Source organism: Perognathus longimembris, chromosome 4, assembly GCF_023159225.1.
Source record: "Perognathus longimembris pacificus isolate PPM17 chromosome 4, ASM2315922v1, whole genome shotgun sequence".
NCBI lineage: Eukaryota > Metazoa > Chordata > Mammalia > Rodentia > Heteromyidae > Perognathus > Perognathus longimembris.
In genome coordinates, this window is record NC_063164.1 from 25,522,259 (window position 1) to 25,540,056 (window position 17,798).

At 48.2% G+C, this 17,798-nt stretch overlaps 1 protein-coding gene across 4 annotated transcripts in view; it reads right to left on the reverse strand.

Moving 5' to 3' along the window:
* Positions 1–14,503, reverse strand: part of Nrp2 (neuropilin 2) — a 125,538-nt gene extending 111,035 nt beyond the window's left edge. For 3 of the 4 annotated variants that reach the window (XM_048344898.1, XM_048344897.1, XM_048344900.1), the window contains exon 1: positions 13,564–14,502. In XM_048344898.1, the coding sequence (XP_048200855.1) occupies positions 13,564–13,636 (73 nt within the window). In that variant the 5' untranslated portion in view covers positions 13,637–14,502. Of the gene's footprint in view, positions 1–13,563 lie in introns of all 4 variants that reach the window. The other variant, XM_048344899.1, reaches the window with a different exon arrangement.
* Positions 14,504–17,798: the final 3,295 nt, after the last annotated feature.

The following is a 17,798-nucleotide window of genomic DNA, read 5'->3' on the forward strand; positions in this document are numbered from 1 at the left end:
TTAATATCGCCATCTGTGTGGAGCAGCATGGGCCTGTGAATTATGTATTACAGCTCAACAGCCGCCCTCCAGGATGGGGTCTTTCTCCTGTGTTCCCTCTTTGAGGGAACGGGTCATGCATTTTTAACTCTACAGGTGCACTTTGCCATTCCCCGTGTCTGTTGGCATTATTGTCTTCCAGCCCTCCGCTCCAGAGTACCAGCTTGACAGGCTTTAAATGCATAAATGATGGGCACACTACACAATGGTGGTGGGGACACAAATCCACACAAGTAGCCTTTTTGCCATCCAGCCTCCAAGAGCTTCAAGAGCTCCAACTGTGCTGCGTTGAACTGCCCAGAATCTAATGGATTCAGGTCCATTTCCTACTGGGGAGAAAACAAAAGCAAGCCATTTCCTCAGGCTAGCAGCCACCCTATCACCCTCTACCTAATGACCCTGTCCCCTCCCCAGGCTGGGAGGACAATGGACTCATCCCTTCCATCCAGACGCAGGCAGGTCCTCCGAAGCCAATGCCTGCAGGCTTCTCAAGCACCCACAGCTCTCCTCCATGCTGGGCACCATATCATCCAGTCATATGGTGGCCCCCGAGTTCTGGCTCATGCATGCAAGAGGAGGCTGGGAGTGGCCTTTTGAGAAGGCAGAGGTGTGGACACTTTAAAGCACCAGCTGCTCTTACCTAATAGCCACAGTAGGAATGTTCTAAGGGTGCCCAGCCCCTCTGCTAGCCATTCTGCAGAAAACTACAGACTGGCCACTGCCTCACCCAAAATGACACTGTTATTTATTTATTGCCTTGGAACTCATCAGAGGAAACCCGAGCTGAGCTCCTGTTTAGTAACCCTTATGTTTTTCCGCATCATCCACAGGCGCTCACCCTCCTCTGCCACCCCTCCCCTGCTTCTCTCCAATTACTCTTAAAAGAAGAATTTCTCTCCTCAATTCCCTAAACCCCAGGCTTAAGCTTTTAGTAATTAGACCAGGCACACAGATCAGCAATGAAGACAGGAAAGAAACTTCCTCCCAGGATGGTTTCATTTCTCATCTACACTAGGAACAATCACTGCCCTGAAAAAAAAAAAAAAAAAAAAACTAAAAGAAAAGAAAATGTATCGTGTATTCCAAGGCTGATAGTTTGCATTCTGTTGTTAATTTTTCTCTCATCAAAAGAAAAAAAGAGTAGCGCATTTCTTTCTTTTTCTTTGTTTCTGTTATTTATATGAAGAAAATCAAGGGACTTACTGAAATATCTGAGAAGCCATTAAAACATCTGTTTCAGTGTGTGTGTGGTTAACCTTTTTAATGCCCAAACATTTACAAACTCCCTTTCTTGTTTAGATTACATTCACACTCAAGCACACACAGGCACAGATATTGAACATACATCAATTACACGTACATATTGGTAATTCACACTTTAGTCCTGTACACACGTTCGCACCTCTCAGAAAATATCACACATCATTTGCACAGACATATATCTACAAAGATAAATACTAGAATTTCTGTCTCTATTTTTCTTGGAGAGCACAGAATTCTTGAAAGACATGAGGAAAAACTGTAAAGAAAACATACTTCTACATTTCTTCTTGATAATTGAACTTTCATCTCCACGGCTGGAGGCCCTTTTATTTCTTAAATACAAACATGCCCCAATAGAAATTAGCTAGAATTTCTCCTGAAGAGCTATTCCATCCATTACTTTGTAGGCCGCTATTGTGCTCAAGAAATAAACTTCATAAATGCTTTCTGTCCTATTTCAGAGGAGTCAAACCAAGCCAAGGGAGAGTTGAACTCAAGGGCAAACCCCTTAAGGCCAATCTCCATATACAGAGGGGAAATTGAGCTGAAGTAGGAGCTACAGAGCCTGTTTGGTGAGTTGACAAGGGACCCCAGTCTCCAACTACTTTGTGACTACCTTTCACCTGGGGCAAATTCATTTCCCAAAGAAAAGTAGCAGAAAAAAAGCAGGCCTAGAATGTTCAGAGCAGTTTTCTCCTGCCTCTAGGAAGGGGGCCAAAGGGATAAGCAGGGTCAGGTCAGAGGTCAGAGGTCAGAGTGTGAAACCTCTCCAAGTAATCTCAAGGAAAGACACCTCTAACTTCTAATGTCACTCAGTTCTAGTTTTCTCATATGATACTACTTAGGTGGTTATATTTGAAATACAAAATGTCAGGTGGTTTTATAAAACCTCCCCTACACGTTCACAGCATCATCTGATGTTCTCAGGGATAACCAGGCTTTGAACAGGTAAAGAGTCTGGCAGATTTTGGCATTCCTTCACTTAGGCTCTCACCCTCTGGGCTATTCTAGGCAGACTGCTAGCATCTCGGCAGCATTTCATTTTGAAGAAAAGCAAGGAGAGGTTAAAAATCTTTAAAAGTGCTTTCTTAGACATTTTAGTGTATGGCGAGATCTTTTTGCTTTGGGAAGGGAGCTGAAAGCCCACTAGATTCCTGTGCCAAGGGTCGCCTCATCACCCAGGGGCTTCTCAGAAAGTGCACTGGGGCCTGCTAGAATCTGACTTGAAACCCACTGAGCTGGGTGTCTGTGACCTTCATTTGCCCTTGAGAAGAGAAAGGGAAGAAGGATTACAGACATCTATTCCTTAATCCCCTTCTTTGCAGTGTGGAATTCTGTGGAGTCGGGGTCTTATGTACCTGAACTGGTTTAGCTCAATGAGCTTTCTCCTTTGACACATCAGGAGGTCAATAATAAGCCAGACCCCAAGTCACAATGTGACATCCATTCAATCACCCCACATTGTCATGAGGACATTGAGGTTAGGAGAGGAAGGTATCTTGAAAGCCAGGGAAACCACATCCACATAAAACACTTATTATAAGTATATGACAACACTTGCTATATGTTATGATTAGTTACTGTTGTGCATCTCTTTGAAAAGCTTAATTTATAAATTAAAGCTCTTCACAGGAATGTATGCGTAGGGAAAAACAGTGTTCATCCGAGGTTGAGGGTGGTCTGATGTACAGATGCTGCGGAACCCTGGGGCACTGTGGAGAAAAGCAGTTAGTCTCAGCTCTCTTGAAAAGAACAAGAGATTTATTACAATTTATTCTTTGCTTACTGCATAATCCTGTCTTATCTCCAATTTCCAGCATTGTTTTAATTTGATCATCGGTAGCCAGGCCAAGAAAGAAACCATCCTGCCTACTTACTGAAAGGGAGAGAAAGCTGTCACCTTGCCACTTCACTTGCTCTACCCAGGCAGATGACTAGAAACAGCACTGGGTAAGGATTAAGAGCCTCCTAATTGCTGGTTGCTGATGTCTGAAATCCTCACTACTAAGGAGGTTGAAATCCTCAGATCAAGGTTCAAAGCCAGCCCAGGCAGAAAAGCACATGAGACTCTTATCTCCAGTGAATCAGCAGAAAGCTAGAAGTGAGGGTGTGGCTCAAGGGGCTTGAAAGGAAAAAGCTAAAGGAGAAACCATGGCCTTGTACTCTCTCTCTCTCTCTCTCTCTCTCTCTCTCTCTCTCTCTCTCTCTCTCTCTCTCTCTCTGTCTCTCTCTCTCTCTCTCTCTCTCACACACACACACACACACAAAGGATAAAAATATTACAAAAGCCTAATCAAATCTAGTCTCACCACTGGCAAGCTGTTTGACCTTTGGTAAGTTTGTCAACCACTCTGGGCTCTTAAAGGTCAGTTTTCATTTAAAATTCAAAACCTATATCTTGAAGTGGGGGAAAAAATTTCTATAAGCCATAAATGAATCCAAAACATTCAAAAGATTCTATTCTTCTAAGCAGTAGGACATTTATTTATTCAAGGTGTTTATCCCAGTTGTGTTTGCTTGGTAAGCCTGAAACAAAACCCTAGGATCTTCAGATGAACATGTCTGTCTCACATTATGGGGAGCTCAAATGTCTCTTTTAATCACATTAGCTCTACTGACGTGAGTTGCTTCTCTTTACCGAGTCTGTGGCTACATATTTATAAATATTATGGATACACAGTTCAGTGTGTGAGCACCACAGAGGTACATGAAAAAGAAAGATTGAAAAAGAGTTTCTTTAAATCCCTCACCCAGATCATCAGAGCCCTCTGCTCAGGGTTTTAACCAAATTTTGCTCACCAACCCAGGATAAGCTGCTTTTGAAGAGTTCTTTCTGTGAGCTGAGGCTGGATTTTGTTTTATTCAAAGTGACTTGAACCTGTCACAAGACACTCTCATAAAATCCGTATCTTGGCTTAGGCTGGGAAGAACTGAGCCAATCCATCAGCCCAGGAATGTGACTGTTTGACCACTTCCTAAGGCGAGTAGGAAAGGATGCAATCTATTCAATTTATAGAGCCAGGTGGTATTGAGTGATGCTCTCAAAAGCACAGCAAATGGGAATCGCTATGAACTCACGCAATGATAAAGTTCAAAATCTGAATAAAAGGGCCATCTGGGAGGGGATGAGAGAAGAGACCAGGGAGGGAGCAGGAGAGGAAGGCTGCACGTGTCCACGGAAGACAGGAAGGATTGAAGCTAGCTGCCTTGTCTCAAACACCTCCAAGGAATTCAACAAGCAAACAACTGGAGATTGGGCCAGGAAATGGGGCCTTGTGAACGTCTCTTTCCTTCAATCTGGATGCTAAAAATGAACCCTCATTTAATCGGTAAAATGTAAGTTTGATGTAATTACCTCCCCTGACCTCGAATCATGCCACCTGTGGTAACCTTGTTATTTGTCATCTTATATCATAAACAAATGCAATTCCAATAGGGCAGCCGATATAATATCATTAGTTTATTATTTATGTCCACTCTTTTCCAGCCCTCGCGGCAAATGTGATTTTGATGCCATTGATGAGAGATCTGGGATTACAAATCCTGACCATTTTAACCAACATTTGGGGAAAGGAAACATAGAAGAATAATATTAAAGTCTCTCAAAAAAAAAAAAAACAAAGGAGGAAAATGTGGTAATAGAATATATTGTTTTCAGTTATTTTTGAAGTTAATTGAAGCTTAAAGTTGAAACATCAATGGCTCCCCCCTTGGTTAGCACATAATGTGCAACCCTGTTCTACCTTACCACCCTTCTCCTGGTCCTAGTGACTTGGGCCTTGCATTGCATTGAGTCCACACTGTTATTTCTAAGTTATTCTGCACTTATTTCCAACTATACATTGTGTGTTTTTTTATTTTGTTTTGTGCCAGGACTAGACTCAGGGCTTGGGGCTTGTCACTTAGCTTTTTTCACTCAAAGAGAATGCTCTACCATTTGAGTCACAACTCTACACTTCTGGTTTTTTTTTTGGTGGTTCATTGGAGATAAAGAGTTTCAAAGACTTTCTTTCCAGGGATGTCCTGGAACTGTGATCTCAGAGCTCAGCCTCCTGAGTGGCTAGGCAACCAACCACATGTTCTAAGTTGCAGTTTCTAAGAGTTCCCCCAAACGGTCCTGTGTCTGAGTCTCTGCTCTCACCTGCCTTGTCCTCTGCATGTGTTTCTCTTGCAAATCTCACCTGGCTTTTGCTGATCCTCACCTACACACACTCCAGGTACCAGCAGTATTCTCCCCTCTTCCTGCTCTTCAAAGGCAGTTCTTCAGCATCTTCTACAGACTGGGAGAATTTGGCCTCTTACCTTCTCTGCTGGGCCATCAGCTACCTTAGGATACAAATCCTTTCTATCTGTGACAAATCCAGAGCTTTACCCAAAAGTCAAAGTCAGTGAGATTGACTAATTAACAAATTAAGAATGAACTACACTTGCTTGAAAAGTATTACTAGATATCAAAATTTCTGAGGTTTTTTAAAAATTGCAAATGATTCTGCTTCTCCAGCTACTACCCTTCCTTTCTGACCCACAGCTGTTATTAAGTACAGATACTTGCATGGATAAATTGAGAGTTTAACTAGCCTGAGAACATCACATCTAGGTAGAAGTCAAGGTGGACTTGGTGTGAATCATCTTCTAGCCTTCAATAATGTTGAAGTTTCATGGATGCACAAATTTTAATTTTAATAATAATACCACTAATGTATCCCTCCCCCATCCTAAAGGCAAATTCTGAACACTTATTGACGGTAGCACCAGGAAGAGGAAACATTACCTCATCCCTAAACCACTTGCTGGTATTAGATTTTGCCTTGCTTGGCTTCAGCCCGCCTCTTTCTACTCAGTGGGTCCCACCACCCTTCCATGTGGCCCCTAATATGCCTTTGAAGTATGTTTTATGCTTTTCCCTTTATTCAAACAATTATTATCACTCACTCTAGTATAATTTGCAATTCCCTTTATCTTCTTCTCTCCAGACTACTGAACCAATTGCTGGTTATCAGAGCATCTTTGGAGACAGGAAGCAGGGTACCAGAAACAAGCAGGAGCATGTAGCTGGCCAGTAGCCCCTTCTACCGCAAGAGACCTGGGAGAGCTCTCTTTTGTTATTCCTAGCCTCCTTCCCCTTTTCCTGGATTAGATCATGACTCTTTTATGAAGATCTGGAGGGAAATGGGATTATTAAGAGTCTTGCTGGGTAAAAGCTATTTTGTCTTTCTGAGGACTTTTTTTTTTAGTTCAGCTGCTAAGGGGCCTTAATACCAGAGTGGAACTTATTACAAATTCTGGAGAGTGCCTTAAACACAGTGATCCCTGCTGAGCATACTTTCAGTGATGAAGGAGGGAAGGGGAGGAGGAAAAGGAATGGGAAGAAAGGAGATTTGAAAGAAAAAAGTGGGAGTAAGAACAATGAAAATAGAACAAGGAGAGGAAAAAAAATGCAAAGAGGAGACATAAATCTAAGAGGAAAATCCAGCCTTAAATATCTGTCTTTGGAATAACAGTGTGGGGAGAGATGATCTGGTACATGAAAACTTTAGTGTTTAGAGGGGGAAGGTTTAGTGGGAGAAGAGTTGAGAATGAACACTTACTGAATTCTCCCCTTAAAATAGTCTCATAAAGATAAAATAAACTAGCCGAGTGCTGGTGACTCACATCTGCAATCCTAGTTACTCAGGAGGTGAGATCTGAAGATCAGGGTTTGAAACCAGGCCAAGCAGACACATGCGAGAGACTCATCTTCAATTAGTCAGCAAAAAAGAAGAAGTAGAAACATGGCTACAGTGGTAGAGCACCAGTGTTGAATGAGCAAAGCCAAGGAAGAGTTCAAAGCCATGAGCTCAAGCCTCAGTACCAGTACAAATACAAAACTAAATAAATAAAACTAAATAAACTTTATCACAATGGTGGTCTTGAGACAGTTCACAGCTAAAATGACTTCAGTAAAGGCTATGACCAAATGGCATACTATGGAATGTGACATAGTAAACCACCCTAGAGGTAGATACTATTATGGAAAACATTTTACAGACAAGGTAACGGAGTCAAGAGTAACTAAGCTCAGTGATTACACAGAGTACTTGTAGGTATTCTTGGCAACTGGCTTAAACAACTGGATCTTAAACCCATGCTGTCTGGCCCACGTCTATATCAGATGCTAAGAAGCACAGCTATGATGACACCCCACCCCAACTTCTCAGTGACACATCTATTTGGTGGCATTTAAGGAAAGACAAATGTTTTTTGCCAGTTTGAAAGCCCCCTTTTCTCTGCCCATGCCAGCAATATGCCACTATGAACAATAAGGGATGTGTTCAAGGCTGGGTGGAAGAGGCTGGAAGCATTTAACACCTCTACTCTGTACATACGGGCCTAGATCCTCTTCCTGTGGTCTGGAAACTCCTGCTAGGGAGGAAAGACTTTGCACAGGTCTGAAATCAAGTATCATGGCATCAAAGTTTTCGATTTTTTTTAACACTCATTTCTTTTTTTTTAACCACCCCTCCCCCTTATCTATCCTAAATGCCACATTATTATTGTTCTATTGGATAGAGCAGCATTTTCAGAAATGGGGGATTTATTTTTATAGCACAGCTGGTCTGCCAAAGGTCACATAATTTGGCAATGTTCCCAGTGGTTAAAAATTAATTTTTCCTTATTAATACAACCAAGGTCCCATAGGATGGGAGCTCAGTCTTATCTAAACTTGACAGCTTCCTAAACCTTTAGAAGAAGCTTTCTCCTAGAGGGCCAGCTAAGGGACAAGGCCAGAGTGTCCTCGCATACAACCCCATTGACTCTTGTTGGGTAAGGAAACCATTAAACCTGGTGTCCTTTTTCATTGAGGCAGATAGTGCCTGGGGGGGTGGGGGGAATGCTGTAGGAGTGGCAGAACAAAAAAATCTAGCATCTTCCAGGAACAGGATAAAAGCATTACACAAATAGCTAAGTCCTTACCTGGAATGTATAACATAATGATTAACTTCTGGGTCAAAACATACACCTGCCACTTGGGGTGGGGTGGGGGATGGGGGTGCCTTATCTGGAAACTGATGGTTAAGTGGTAAAATATCTCAATTATGTTAATAATTCTGTGAACTACTGCTCTGTTGTCCCTTTTCAAGTGCCATTCAAGAAATTTCAAATACGGGTTCCTGGATCCAAGGTTACCTTTTTTGTAAGGTTCAAGTGGAGAGGACTTCCAGTCTTGCTAATGGATCAGGTAAAGGGCCCAGGGAGCCTTTCATTGGTGGTTGTGAGTTTCTGGCTTTGTTTTTGGAAAACTGGCCTAGTTCAGAGTTCAGTTTGGTAACTTGACACCCAGAACCTGACATGAAATACTCCATTGATTTGGTCTGGTATATATTTTGGTATAATTTCATGTGGTGCTTAGCTCAGGAGCCTAATACAAAACAATGGCCTAAACATTTTGTGCTTACGTTTTTACAAAGGAAAATTTCACCCCTGACTTCTAACACCTTTCCAAATGGGATCTTTGGGGAACTTATTCTTATTCTGAAAATATAGTTATGAAAATACAGTGAACATTGCTGGTGAGTTGTCAACTCAGAAATGGTTCACACTTGGCTCATCCCAAGTCTGTTTATTCTCCATTGCTTCGGTGAACAGCTGAATGAGATGCAAAACCCAAAAGTCCTCAGAGTTATATAGTTTATGGTGTCTTTCCCCACTGACCCCCTAACCTTTCCTTAACGGTTATTTGCATCTGTGCCTCCTTGCATAAGAATTGGTATTGGGACTCCTTAGCTAGAAACTAGGAGCTGTCCTGTCTACAGCAGGATGCAGACTTCCTAAACAACAGCAGGAGACAGGAGTCAGGAACAGACTATTCTGGAGAGCCTGGGTGCCCCTCACTACAGCTTTCTTGTTTTGCATTTTGCCAGTGGAGAGCTCCATCTCTTGCTAAAGGCTCCAGGGGGTGACATAAAACTTCAAGCCCAGGTGCTATTGTGGGCATCCACAAATCTATGCAGGCACAGCTTGGACAAGTAGGGGCGTGTGCCAGAGGCCCGTGGGAAGCTCTCCCCTTTCCACTGCTTTGTACTGTGTGCTCCTTTGGCAATTAGCAACAGCTCCATTACCTCGGGTGCCTGTTTCTGGGGAAAAGTTGACTGGGCACGGGTTAATGTGCGTAGGACTCCAGTCCCCTGGAGCCCAGCTCAAGCTAGAATCTAGGATTTTTGCCTTTTATTTTAAAAGGAAGCACACCCCTGGCCATCCCACATTTGGGGAGAGGGGCTAAAAGAAATCTTCACATCGCTTAGGCAGGGGTTTGTTGGAACTCAGACCCATAGCCAATTGACACCTCTTATCTGATCATCCAGTCCAGAGGGAAGGTTGGGTCGTCTGTGTTAGCCCATGTCCATGGCGATGGCGTTCAAGCCCAGCACAGATCAAAGCTTCCCCAGCCAAAGGAAGGGGGGGGGCGGTGGTACTGGGGTACAAGTGATGTGTCCATGAGGCGAGAGGTGGGAACTTTTAGGAGTGGGAGGTGCTACCCTCAGAAGAAAACGTCCACTGTCAGCGCGCTAAGCCGAGTGAGGTGCTGAGCAATGCCCTCCTCCCCCCTCCCCCCCCCCCATTTGATGCTAGCAGAGCTTCCTAGCCCAGCACTGCGAGGGAGGGAATGGCTAGCACCAGGGGGCTCTCCTCTCTGTCAGAAACTGCTGGGAAAGGATAGGGGGAGGGAGCGAGCCAGGAGCAAGCACGCGCCAGTAAACCCGAGCCTGGAGGCCCAACCCTTCCAGAAGAAATTCAACCAGAGCCACGGAGGCTGCCTGCCGCATGCACGGGTGGGCGAGATCCGCTAGGCTTGGTTTGGAAAGCCTATTCCCGCCCTGTAACCCTCGGGAGATTCCTTCCCATCCAGCCTACCCCAGGCCGATCGGTGGGATACACACACACACACACACGCACACACACACACACACACACACATACACACACTCGCGCACGCGCACATGCGCGCACACCCACACCCACACCCCTACAGATGGTTAGCTCTACCGATGTCACTCTGGTCACCCCCTCCACCATCATCTCCAACTGCTTGACCGGGTGGGAACGACTGGGGGCGCAGCTAGCCTCCGGCAAAGGGTAGGAGCTGGCGTTTAATTACAGTTTGCCTGGCCTCCGTGAACTAGTGTGTAGATAGGAAAAGAGAAATCAATTAGGGAAAATGAGGGACTGGCCGTGAAGACAGCATGACTTTCTCTCTGACACACGGAAAGCTAAGCGGGGAAGTGGCCTGACTGCGGGGACGGCTCCGGGGAGAGCTGCAGCTCGCACACAAACTTTTTGGCACCGGACAAGGCGAGGAGAAGGAAACGCCGCGGGCTTCTGTCCCGGGGCGTCTTTAGTCCAGAGGAATGTGAGGCGGCCAACTTCTCGGAGGCTTTAGCTCGGGTTTTGCTTTCGCTGGGAATATTTTTGCCTAATAGAATGCTTATAGATTGCTCAGCTCCGTTTCTGCTGCGTAGCCCAAACAAATCGATGGGGCGTCCGAGCCGGAGCTCGGGGCAGGGCGGTGCGGAGGGGGTGGGGGGCACCGCATCCCCACCGCGTCTCCATCCACCACGTGGATGCCAGCGCGCCGCGTGCTCTTCACCTGTTCAGTCGCCCCGGGAGCGCGCAGCGGCGCTTCCAAAGGGGCTGTGCGAGTTGCGCGCAGTCCCGGGGCTCCGGCTGGCTCCTTCCCACCTCTCCCCGCCACCAGGCTTGGCCAGCCTCCGGGCCCTGGCCCCTCAGAGCCCACACGCCAGGGGCTGCGGCGAGCCTGCGGCGTGGAACCCGCGCGCCAGGGCAGGAGGGGGCGCTCCGGGCAGCGCCAGCAGAGCGGCCGGCCCCGAGTCCCCGAGCCCGAGCGGAGAGGGAGGCAGGCGGCTGGGCTGCAGTCAGGCAAGCCAGGGAGGGGAGGGGAGCTGTGGTGCGTGGTGCCCAGGACCCAGCCGCGCGCCAACCCGAGGGAGGGAGCGGGGATCAGCCTACTGCCGCCCCCGGGTCCGGGTATTTGCTCATTGCTCCTTCGGAGCGAGCTTTCCGCCCTCTTTCCCCCTTGATTCCTTCCCGGAATCGGTTCTGGGCCGGCCCACCGCCCAGCCCCTGCACGCCGGGTGAGTCAGAGGTCTCCTTCGGCCTCGCCCTTTGCCGCCCGACGCCAGCTCCCCTGGTGCCCATCGGTTGCTCTGGCTTGAGATCACCGACCGTTTCGGGCAGTTGGAGAAGATATACTGTGGGCAGGTCCCGACTGCGGTTTCCACTCCCGAGTCCAAAGCGGCCCGCAGCCTCGGAGTGGGCGATCTGGCCCGCACTCCGGGCCTCGGTGACGCAGCGCGAGCAGCGGGAGGGAGGGAGGGAGGGAAGGAGGGGGCTCTGCGGAGAGCGCGGGAGGCAGGTGGCTGAGCGGGAGCGGGTCCGAGCGGGTGTCGCACAGACGCGTACACGGACTCCGCACAGCGCTCGGGGACAGATGTGCGAACATCTGGGCTAGGAGATGGCCTCCGAATCTTCGAAACCGCTCCCACAGCACACAACCTGCACACAACACACGCAACCTGAAGTTGTCATGCGTATGCGCCCGGGTGTGTGATGTGTGTGTGTGCCAGTGTGCGCGCACTCACACGCCGGGGCCTACCGGAGTCCGCGCCTGGATGCATAATACACCGTGGGCATTCTCACGGCGCGCGCGCGTGCACGCACGCACACACATCCAGAGCAAATCATACAAACATACATAATTTACTCGGCACTCAGATCTGTGGGAGGTAATTTAATTTCACTTCATGCTGGGGATTTAGAACTAAGCCACGAAGGAATAGGAGGCCCCGAAAACCTTTCCATGGCCGGACTCGCACTCGTCCCTTGGGTGGGATATTGCAGCTGCCGATTGACCAGTTATGGCAGAGGCGGAGCTGCCAAACGGTCGGGTTTGGAAAGCTACGGCCAGCCCCAATCTCCCAACCCTCCCAAGAAACAAAAACAATCTCGAAACACCCCGGCTCGAAGTCGCTGTATTTGGTGGAAGGGCTAGGAAAAATAAAATCAGTTCACCTACCAGGTGCAAAGCTTGAAGCTTTAGGACCAACTCAAAAGTGCTGAGGGAAACGCGGGAGGTGTGAGGAGTCAGCACCGCCAAGCGACCGGTACCTTTCCAGTCAGAGTATATAGAAGTTCCCCCCGCCCCACGTTCCTAGTTCTTCCGTGGATGGTTTCCCATCCTCAATCACCTGTAGCAGCTGTTAAGAGATTTGTCAGATTCTCAGAGAAGAGAGGGGCTCGCCTGGAGTGTGTTTCCAGGAAGGAAGGACTGTAGCCCCCATGTACAGGCGTCCCTGAAAACAGAGATCCCTTCTCAGGGAGAGGAGGATCTCTGGGCACACCCTGCAAATAAACGCTAGCCCTGGACCGGACCGGACCGTGGTGGGCCTCACCATGCTTATCTCCGCAATCTGGGTCCACACACCCTTTTGGGCAGAGGTTGAAAACAAATTCCACTTAAAAGTTTCTAACCACTTCACAAGACTAAGAGACCTTCCAGGGCCATGCAGTTTGTTTTATCTAATAAGGATTTTTTTTTAAAAGAACATATGATTTACTTTCCCAGAAAACACATGGATGTAGGAAAGAGAGCAGGGACCACCAACTGCTGTGAATGCAAGCAGCGCCCCGCAGAAAGCTCCTATCTCAGACGCTAGGATTTCCAGGCATATGCACCCATGCTGTATAGAAATCCACTGGATTTGAAAACCCTAACTAGACTCTGGTCTTTCCCAATCCCTTCCGTTCACATTGCTCAATGTAGCGAAGTGGAGAGAATGCAAATGATTTATATTTCACTGGCTAGGTTGAAAAAAACTCAAGGGAGATGTGTTCTGCTTCAAGACAGGGGAAAAAAATCCCCAAAACTGTAATGCAAAGGCTTTGTAGTATTTTTAAACCTTTGATTCAGTCCATATGTGACATCTGAACACTGCCAAATTCTGTTACAAAACACACACACACACACACACACACACACACACACACACACACACACACACACACTCCTAGCAGGAGAGAAAAGTTGGGTTTAGCAACCCTGGTGGTGTAGAGGGCTGGCTGGGATCTCTCTTTAAATTGTTGCGTATTTGAGGGAGCCTCCTCCAGAGCCTTTCTGCGCGGGCCTCCCTGCTTTAACAGGCGCTTTCAAAGAGGAAACCATATTGAAATGAAGGGGGGGGGGGGATAAAACTTTGAGGGGCTTACCTGGTTGGCCTCTCACTTCCTGTCCTGAAAAGTAGAGAGCTAAGAAAACCCAGGTGAGCGGAACCAAATCCATGTTGGTGAGACAGGCTTTCTCCAGGGTTGGGTTTATAGGATTCTTGTGTAATTATAAGTCTTTGTGTTTTTCTCCTCTCTCCTAGTTTCTTCCTTTCAATGTCTTCTGCCCAGGCTTCTAATGGCCAGCGAGTGCTTCCCTCCTGGGTCCCGGCGGCCCGTCTTCACCTTGGAATTCCCACCTGGTCAGGAGGAGGGTAGCGCTCGAAATCAGCCAAGAGGGAACAAGCCGGCAAGAGGGCACGGGCTTCCTCTCAAAAACAAAACGCATCTATGTTCTTTCCAGTTCCTCAAAGTGTCATTTCCTTTATCCTACAGCATCACGACTATTTCCCGAGAGCCAAGCGTAAGTGAATAATAGTAGTAGTAGTAATAATAATAATAATCAAAGGCAAGACTTGCCTTGGGCATCCCACTGTCCCCCGGGCAGCGATGTGATCTCAGTGGCGTAAACTGACACTCCTCGCCCGGCACCCGGGACAGACACGCGGGCGGAGGCAGGGATCGCTGGACAGCCGGAGTGGGAGGTGGTAGCCTGGCTCTTGTTCTCGCTGGGTTCCCCTAGTCTCCCAGCGGCGACACCCGCTCGGCCAGCCTCTCGAGGGGAGTCTGAGGAAGGAAGCTGCGGCGGCGGCGGCGGGTGCTGCGGCTGGATCGGCGGCAGCTGGGATCGCCAGGGAGTGAGCGAGCCCCTCTCCGAGTTCGCTGGCGCCCGCCCTCACCTCCACCTCGCCCAGCGGCTCGCCGAGGGTCTGCGCTTCTGAAGATGTTGCCGGGGGTGGTGGTGGTGTGGGTGGTTGGGGGGGGGGCGGGTTGCCGGCTGCCGCCTCGCTCTCTCGCCTCCTCTGCCTCCCCTCCGGCTCCCCCCGCTGCCTTTTCAGGCCGAGCAGCATGTGGATGTCAGAGCCGCGCAAAGCTATCCGATTACGCGCCGGCTCAGGGCCCGCCCCTTCTGTGTTCCTGATTAAAGAGGCAGCGGCGGAGACGCGCGGCGCACAGCCCGGAGCCGCGGCACCCAGCTCGGGCGGGGCGCGCGCTCCCCTCCCCACCCCACCTCTATTCCCGGCCGCCGCCCGATTTAAGTTCAGGCAGCTCGCACCTCCCCCCGCCCCACCACCTCGCCCCTCTCCCACCCCGCACCGTCCACCCGGCCCGAGCGCTTCGAAGCTCGACCACCGAGTGCGTTACGCCCCAGGGAAGCAGCCTCCTCCCCGGGTACCTTCGGGGCGCGCTGCCCTTCGCCGCAAAGCCCCCGCCGGAGGGAAACTCCGCGGGATCGCGGAAGGGGGAATGCTTGTTCCCCTTCAAGTCTGAGGCTCGGAGGCCACACACGCAGACCCCAACACAATGCCCCTGCGCAATGGCGTTAGCACACGAGTTGGGTGGCGCACGGTGTTTGGGGTAGGGAACTGCTCGGCAGCTTGGCCATGTGTTCGCAGAGGCAGCCGTGCGTGGCGGCGACACACACCGTCCGCCACCGCCGCAGCAAACCCCGCACACTCCCAGCGTTTACTACTCAGGTCCTTTGTTGTGTCCCAACAGGCTCCAAGGCTCCCTGGCCAAGGAGTTAGTTATCCAGGAGCCCCGAACTTAAGACTCCAAGACCACTAAAGATTTTTGTAAAGAATGTCTCCAGGTAATGATTCTCCTCAGAAAGTACAGGCACACGAAGCATTCTCCTGGAAATGCTACTGTTCACATTTCACATAGAAATGTGGTCAACACATACACACACACAGTGAGAGACCCAGACCCAGTCACACACACACACGCACAACCTCACAACATTATGCCAACTATTTTTAAGCGGAGGCGTGAAAATTGTGTAAGGGCTGCTAACTGAAGCTGACAATTGGGGAAACACTTGTACCTTTGTTTCTGGGGATGACTGTGGATTCCCAAACGTCTATTCACTGGACCCGATTACTCTGCTATCATAAAGACTCAATAGAAAAAGAAAAGGCCCACATACCACTCTGTGTGTGCCTTTACTTCCAGTCTGCAAATGAATGGTAAAGGAAGTTCGGGTGACAAAGGCACCCATGACTAACTACACCATTTTCTTCTTTGCTTGTACTTGTGGATCATCTGGGTGGTATTTCTTCTTATCTGGACTTGCCATTAGCTTTGTTTATCACTTTCAGCATTTGAAAAATCTGTAACTCCCACTTAACTGTTATTTACATGGAGATAACCCAAACAAAATTGAATCAGAAGTGATTTGCAACTAGTTCAGCCAAAGGATAGAAGGATTTTGCTTTGGAAATCCACAGGCTGAGTATCACCCTGTTAATCTTAGATGTACAGGGCAGGTAGCAGAAGCCTCCTGATTTCTACTACAGGACATTTAGCACATACAACCTCTATTACTCCATTTCCCTTCCCTTCCACCCTCTACCTCCTTCCTTAGACTGGAAAGCACATCAAAGTTATGTCAAACTCCAGTTCAACAATGTTCCTATTTAAAAGTTCACTTGTGAACTTTAAATGGATCCCAGCCCCAAATATATGATACCAAAATGGAAATTGAAGGACAAATAACACTATCTGTTGTGACAGTCCCTGAACAGAAAGGATCATTTAGCATCACCCACCACCCCTTTCCATCACTCACTCAGTATAGTATTCCAGTATGTGCTGACCTGGGGGGGGAGGGGGAAATCCTGTTTTGGGGAACACCATAACAAGACTTTAGGTAAAGGGCATGGTGAAGACTAGAGAGAGAGAAAGATAACCGAAGCCTATTGAGAACCCAGTATTGATAACTCTAGACTACTGGCCTTGGGGTCCCAGGGTTGAAGCCCTATCAGGCTGTTTCCAGAGTCTCAAGCTCCTGGATCCACATTCCACATGACAATTTTCATTTTTCAGAGGTGTCCTAAAGGGGGCGCTGACTTGCTTCCTGGGAGCTTGTGCTCTGCCTGCTGCAGGGAGGCTCAGCAGCCCACTAGAAAGGAAGGCTTCCTTCCCTGCAGGGGGTGGTTAGAAGAGCCTAAGGTCCAGAACTCTGGGGACTCTAAGCAGCCATAGCATTTTTCAGTCCTCAAGGGGGCAGCACTCAATAAATAATGCCACCATCACCGACAGTCACAAGCGTGGCGGGTGCCTTTGCTTCTAAGAGCTGACAGCATTTCATGGGATGATGGAAAATTGAGGATGAGGCTAGCACTCTCTCCCCTCCAGCCCACTCTGAACCAGATCCCACCAGCCTAGGGAGGGCTGACAATTGCTAGGGACTCTTGGGAACAAAGCACAAATCCCACATGTGTCCTGAGGTCGTGCCATCTGTAGGGAAATTCTCCAGATAGGGGCTGGTTCAGACCTGCCAGCCTTGTTTGCTTCTAGACTAGAGTCTCTGGGGGTACAGCTGCAATTGGTTTGGTTTCTACCAGAGGTACAATGGTGAGGAGCCAGGTACCAAAGGGCTCCGAGAGTTCATATCCTAGACCTGCAAGGAAGCCTGCCTGCGAAAAGGCCACATCTGTTCCAGAAACAATAGGTTTACGAGCAGCATCACTGAACTGGCTGGGAAACAGCTAGCTAGTAACCACATCACTCATTCACCTGGGACCTGTCACGTCATTAGCATTAATTGTGAAATAATAAGAGACCATCCCATCCTACATTCCATTCCTTTGGCAGGAGAGGATGAACATGAAATGGATTTGTAAATGACGAGAAGAGATAGCTGTTTTTCAGTCACACCTCAGTGGAAAGTTGGGGTACGTCCAGATAGAAGTGCTAAGCTTGAAGGGTATCAGGATCATCTAGGACAAGTGCAGGTCCCTAGGCACCATCAACCTTCTTATAAGATACTCCTTAGATCATCAATGGTCTGTGTATGTGTGTGTATTTTTTCCATGCTGGGATTTGAACCGGAGGTCTTGTACTTGCTAGGCAAGTGATATACCTCTTTAATCACACTTCTGGGCCCCTAAATTTTATTTTGTTACTTTTCAGAAAGGATATCATGCTCTTTTGCTCTTGACAGCCTCCCATATATCTTACATACAGGGGTGTCCCAGCATGCTTGGCTTGTTCTCAGATAAAAGGTCTAATTTTTTTTCCCCAGGTGGTTTTGAACCTCCATCCTCTCATTTCTCCTCCTATGATTGCAGCCATGAACCACTGTGCTAGCCCAATCTGTATTAAAGCATGTATGT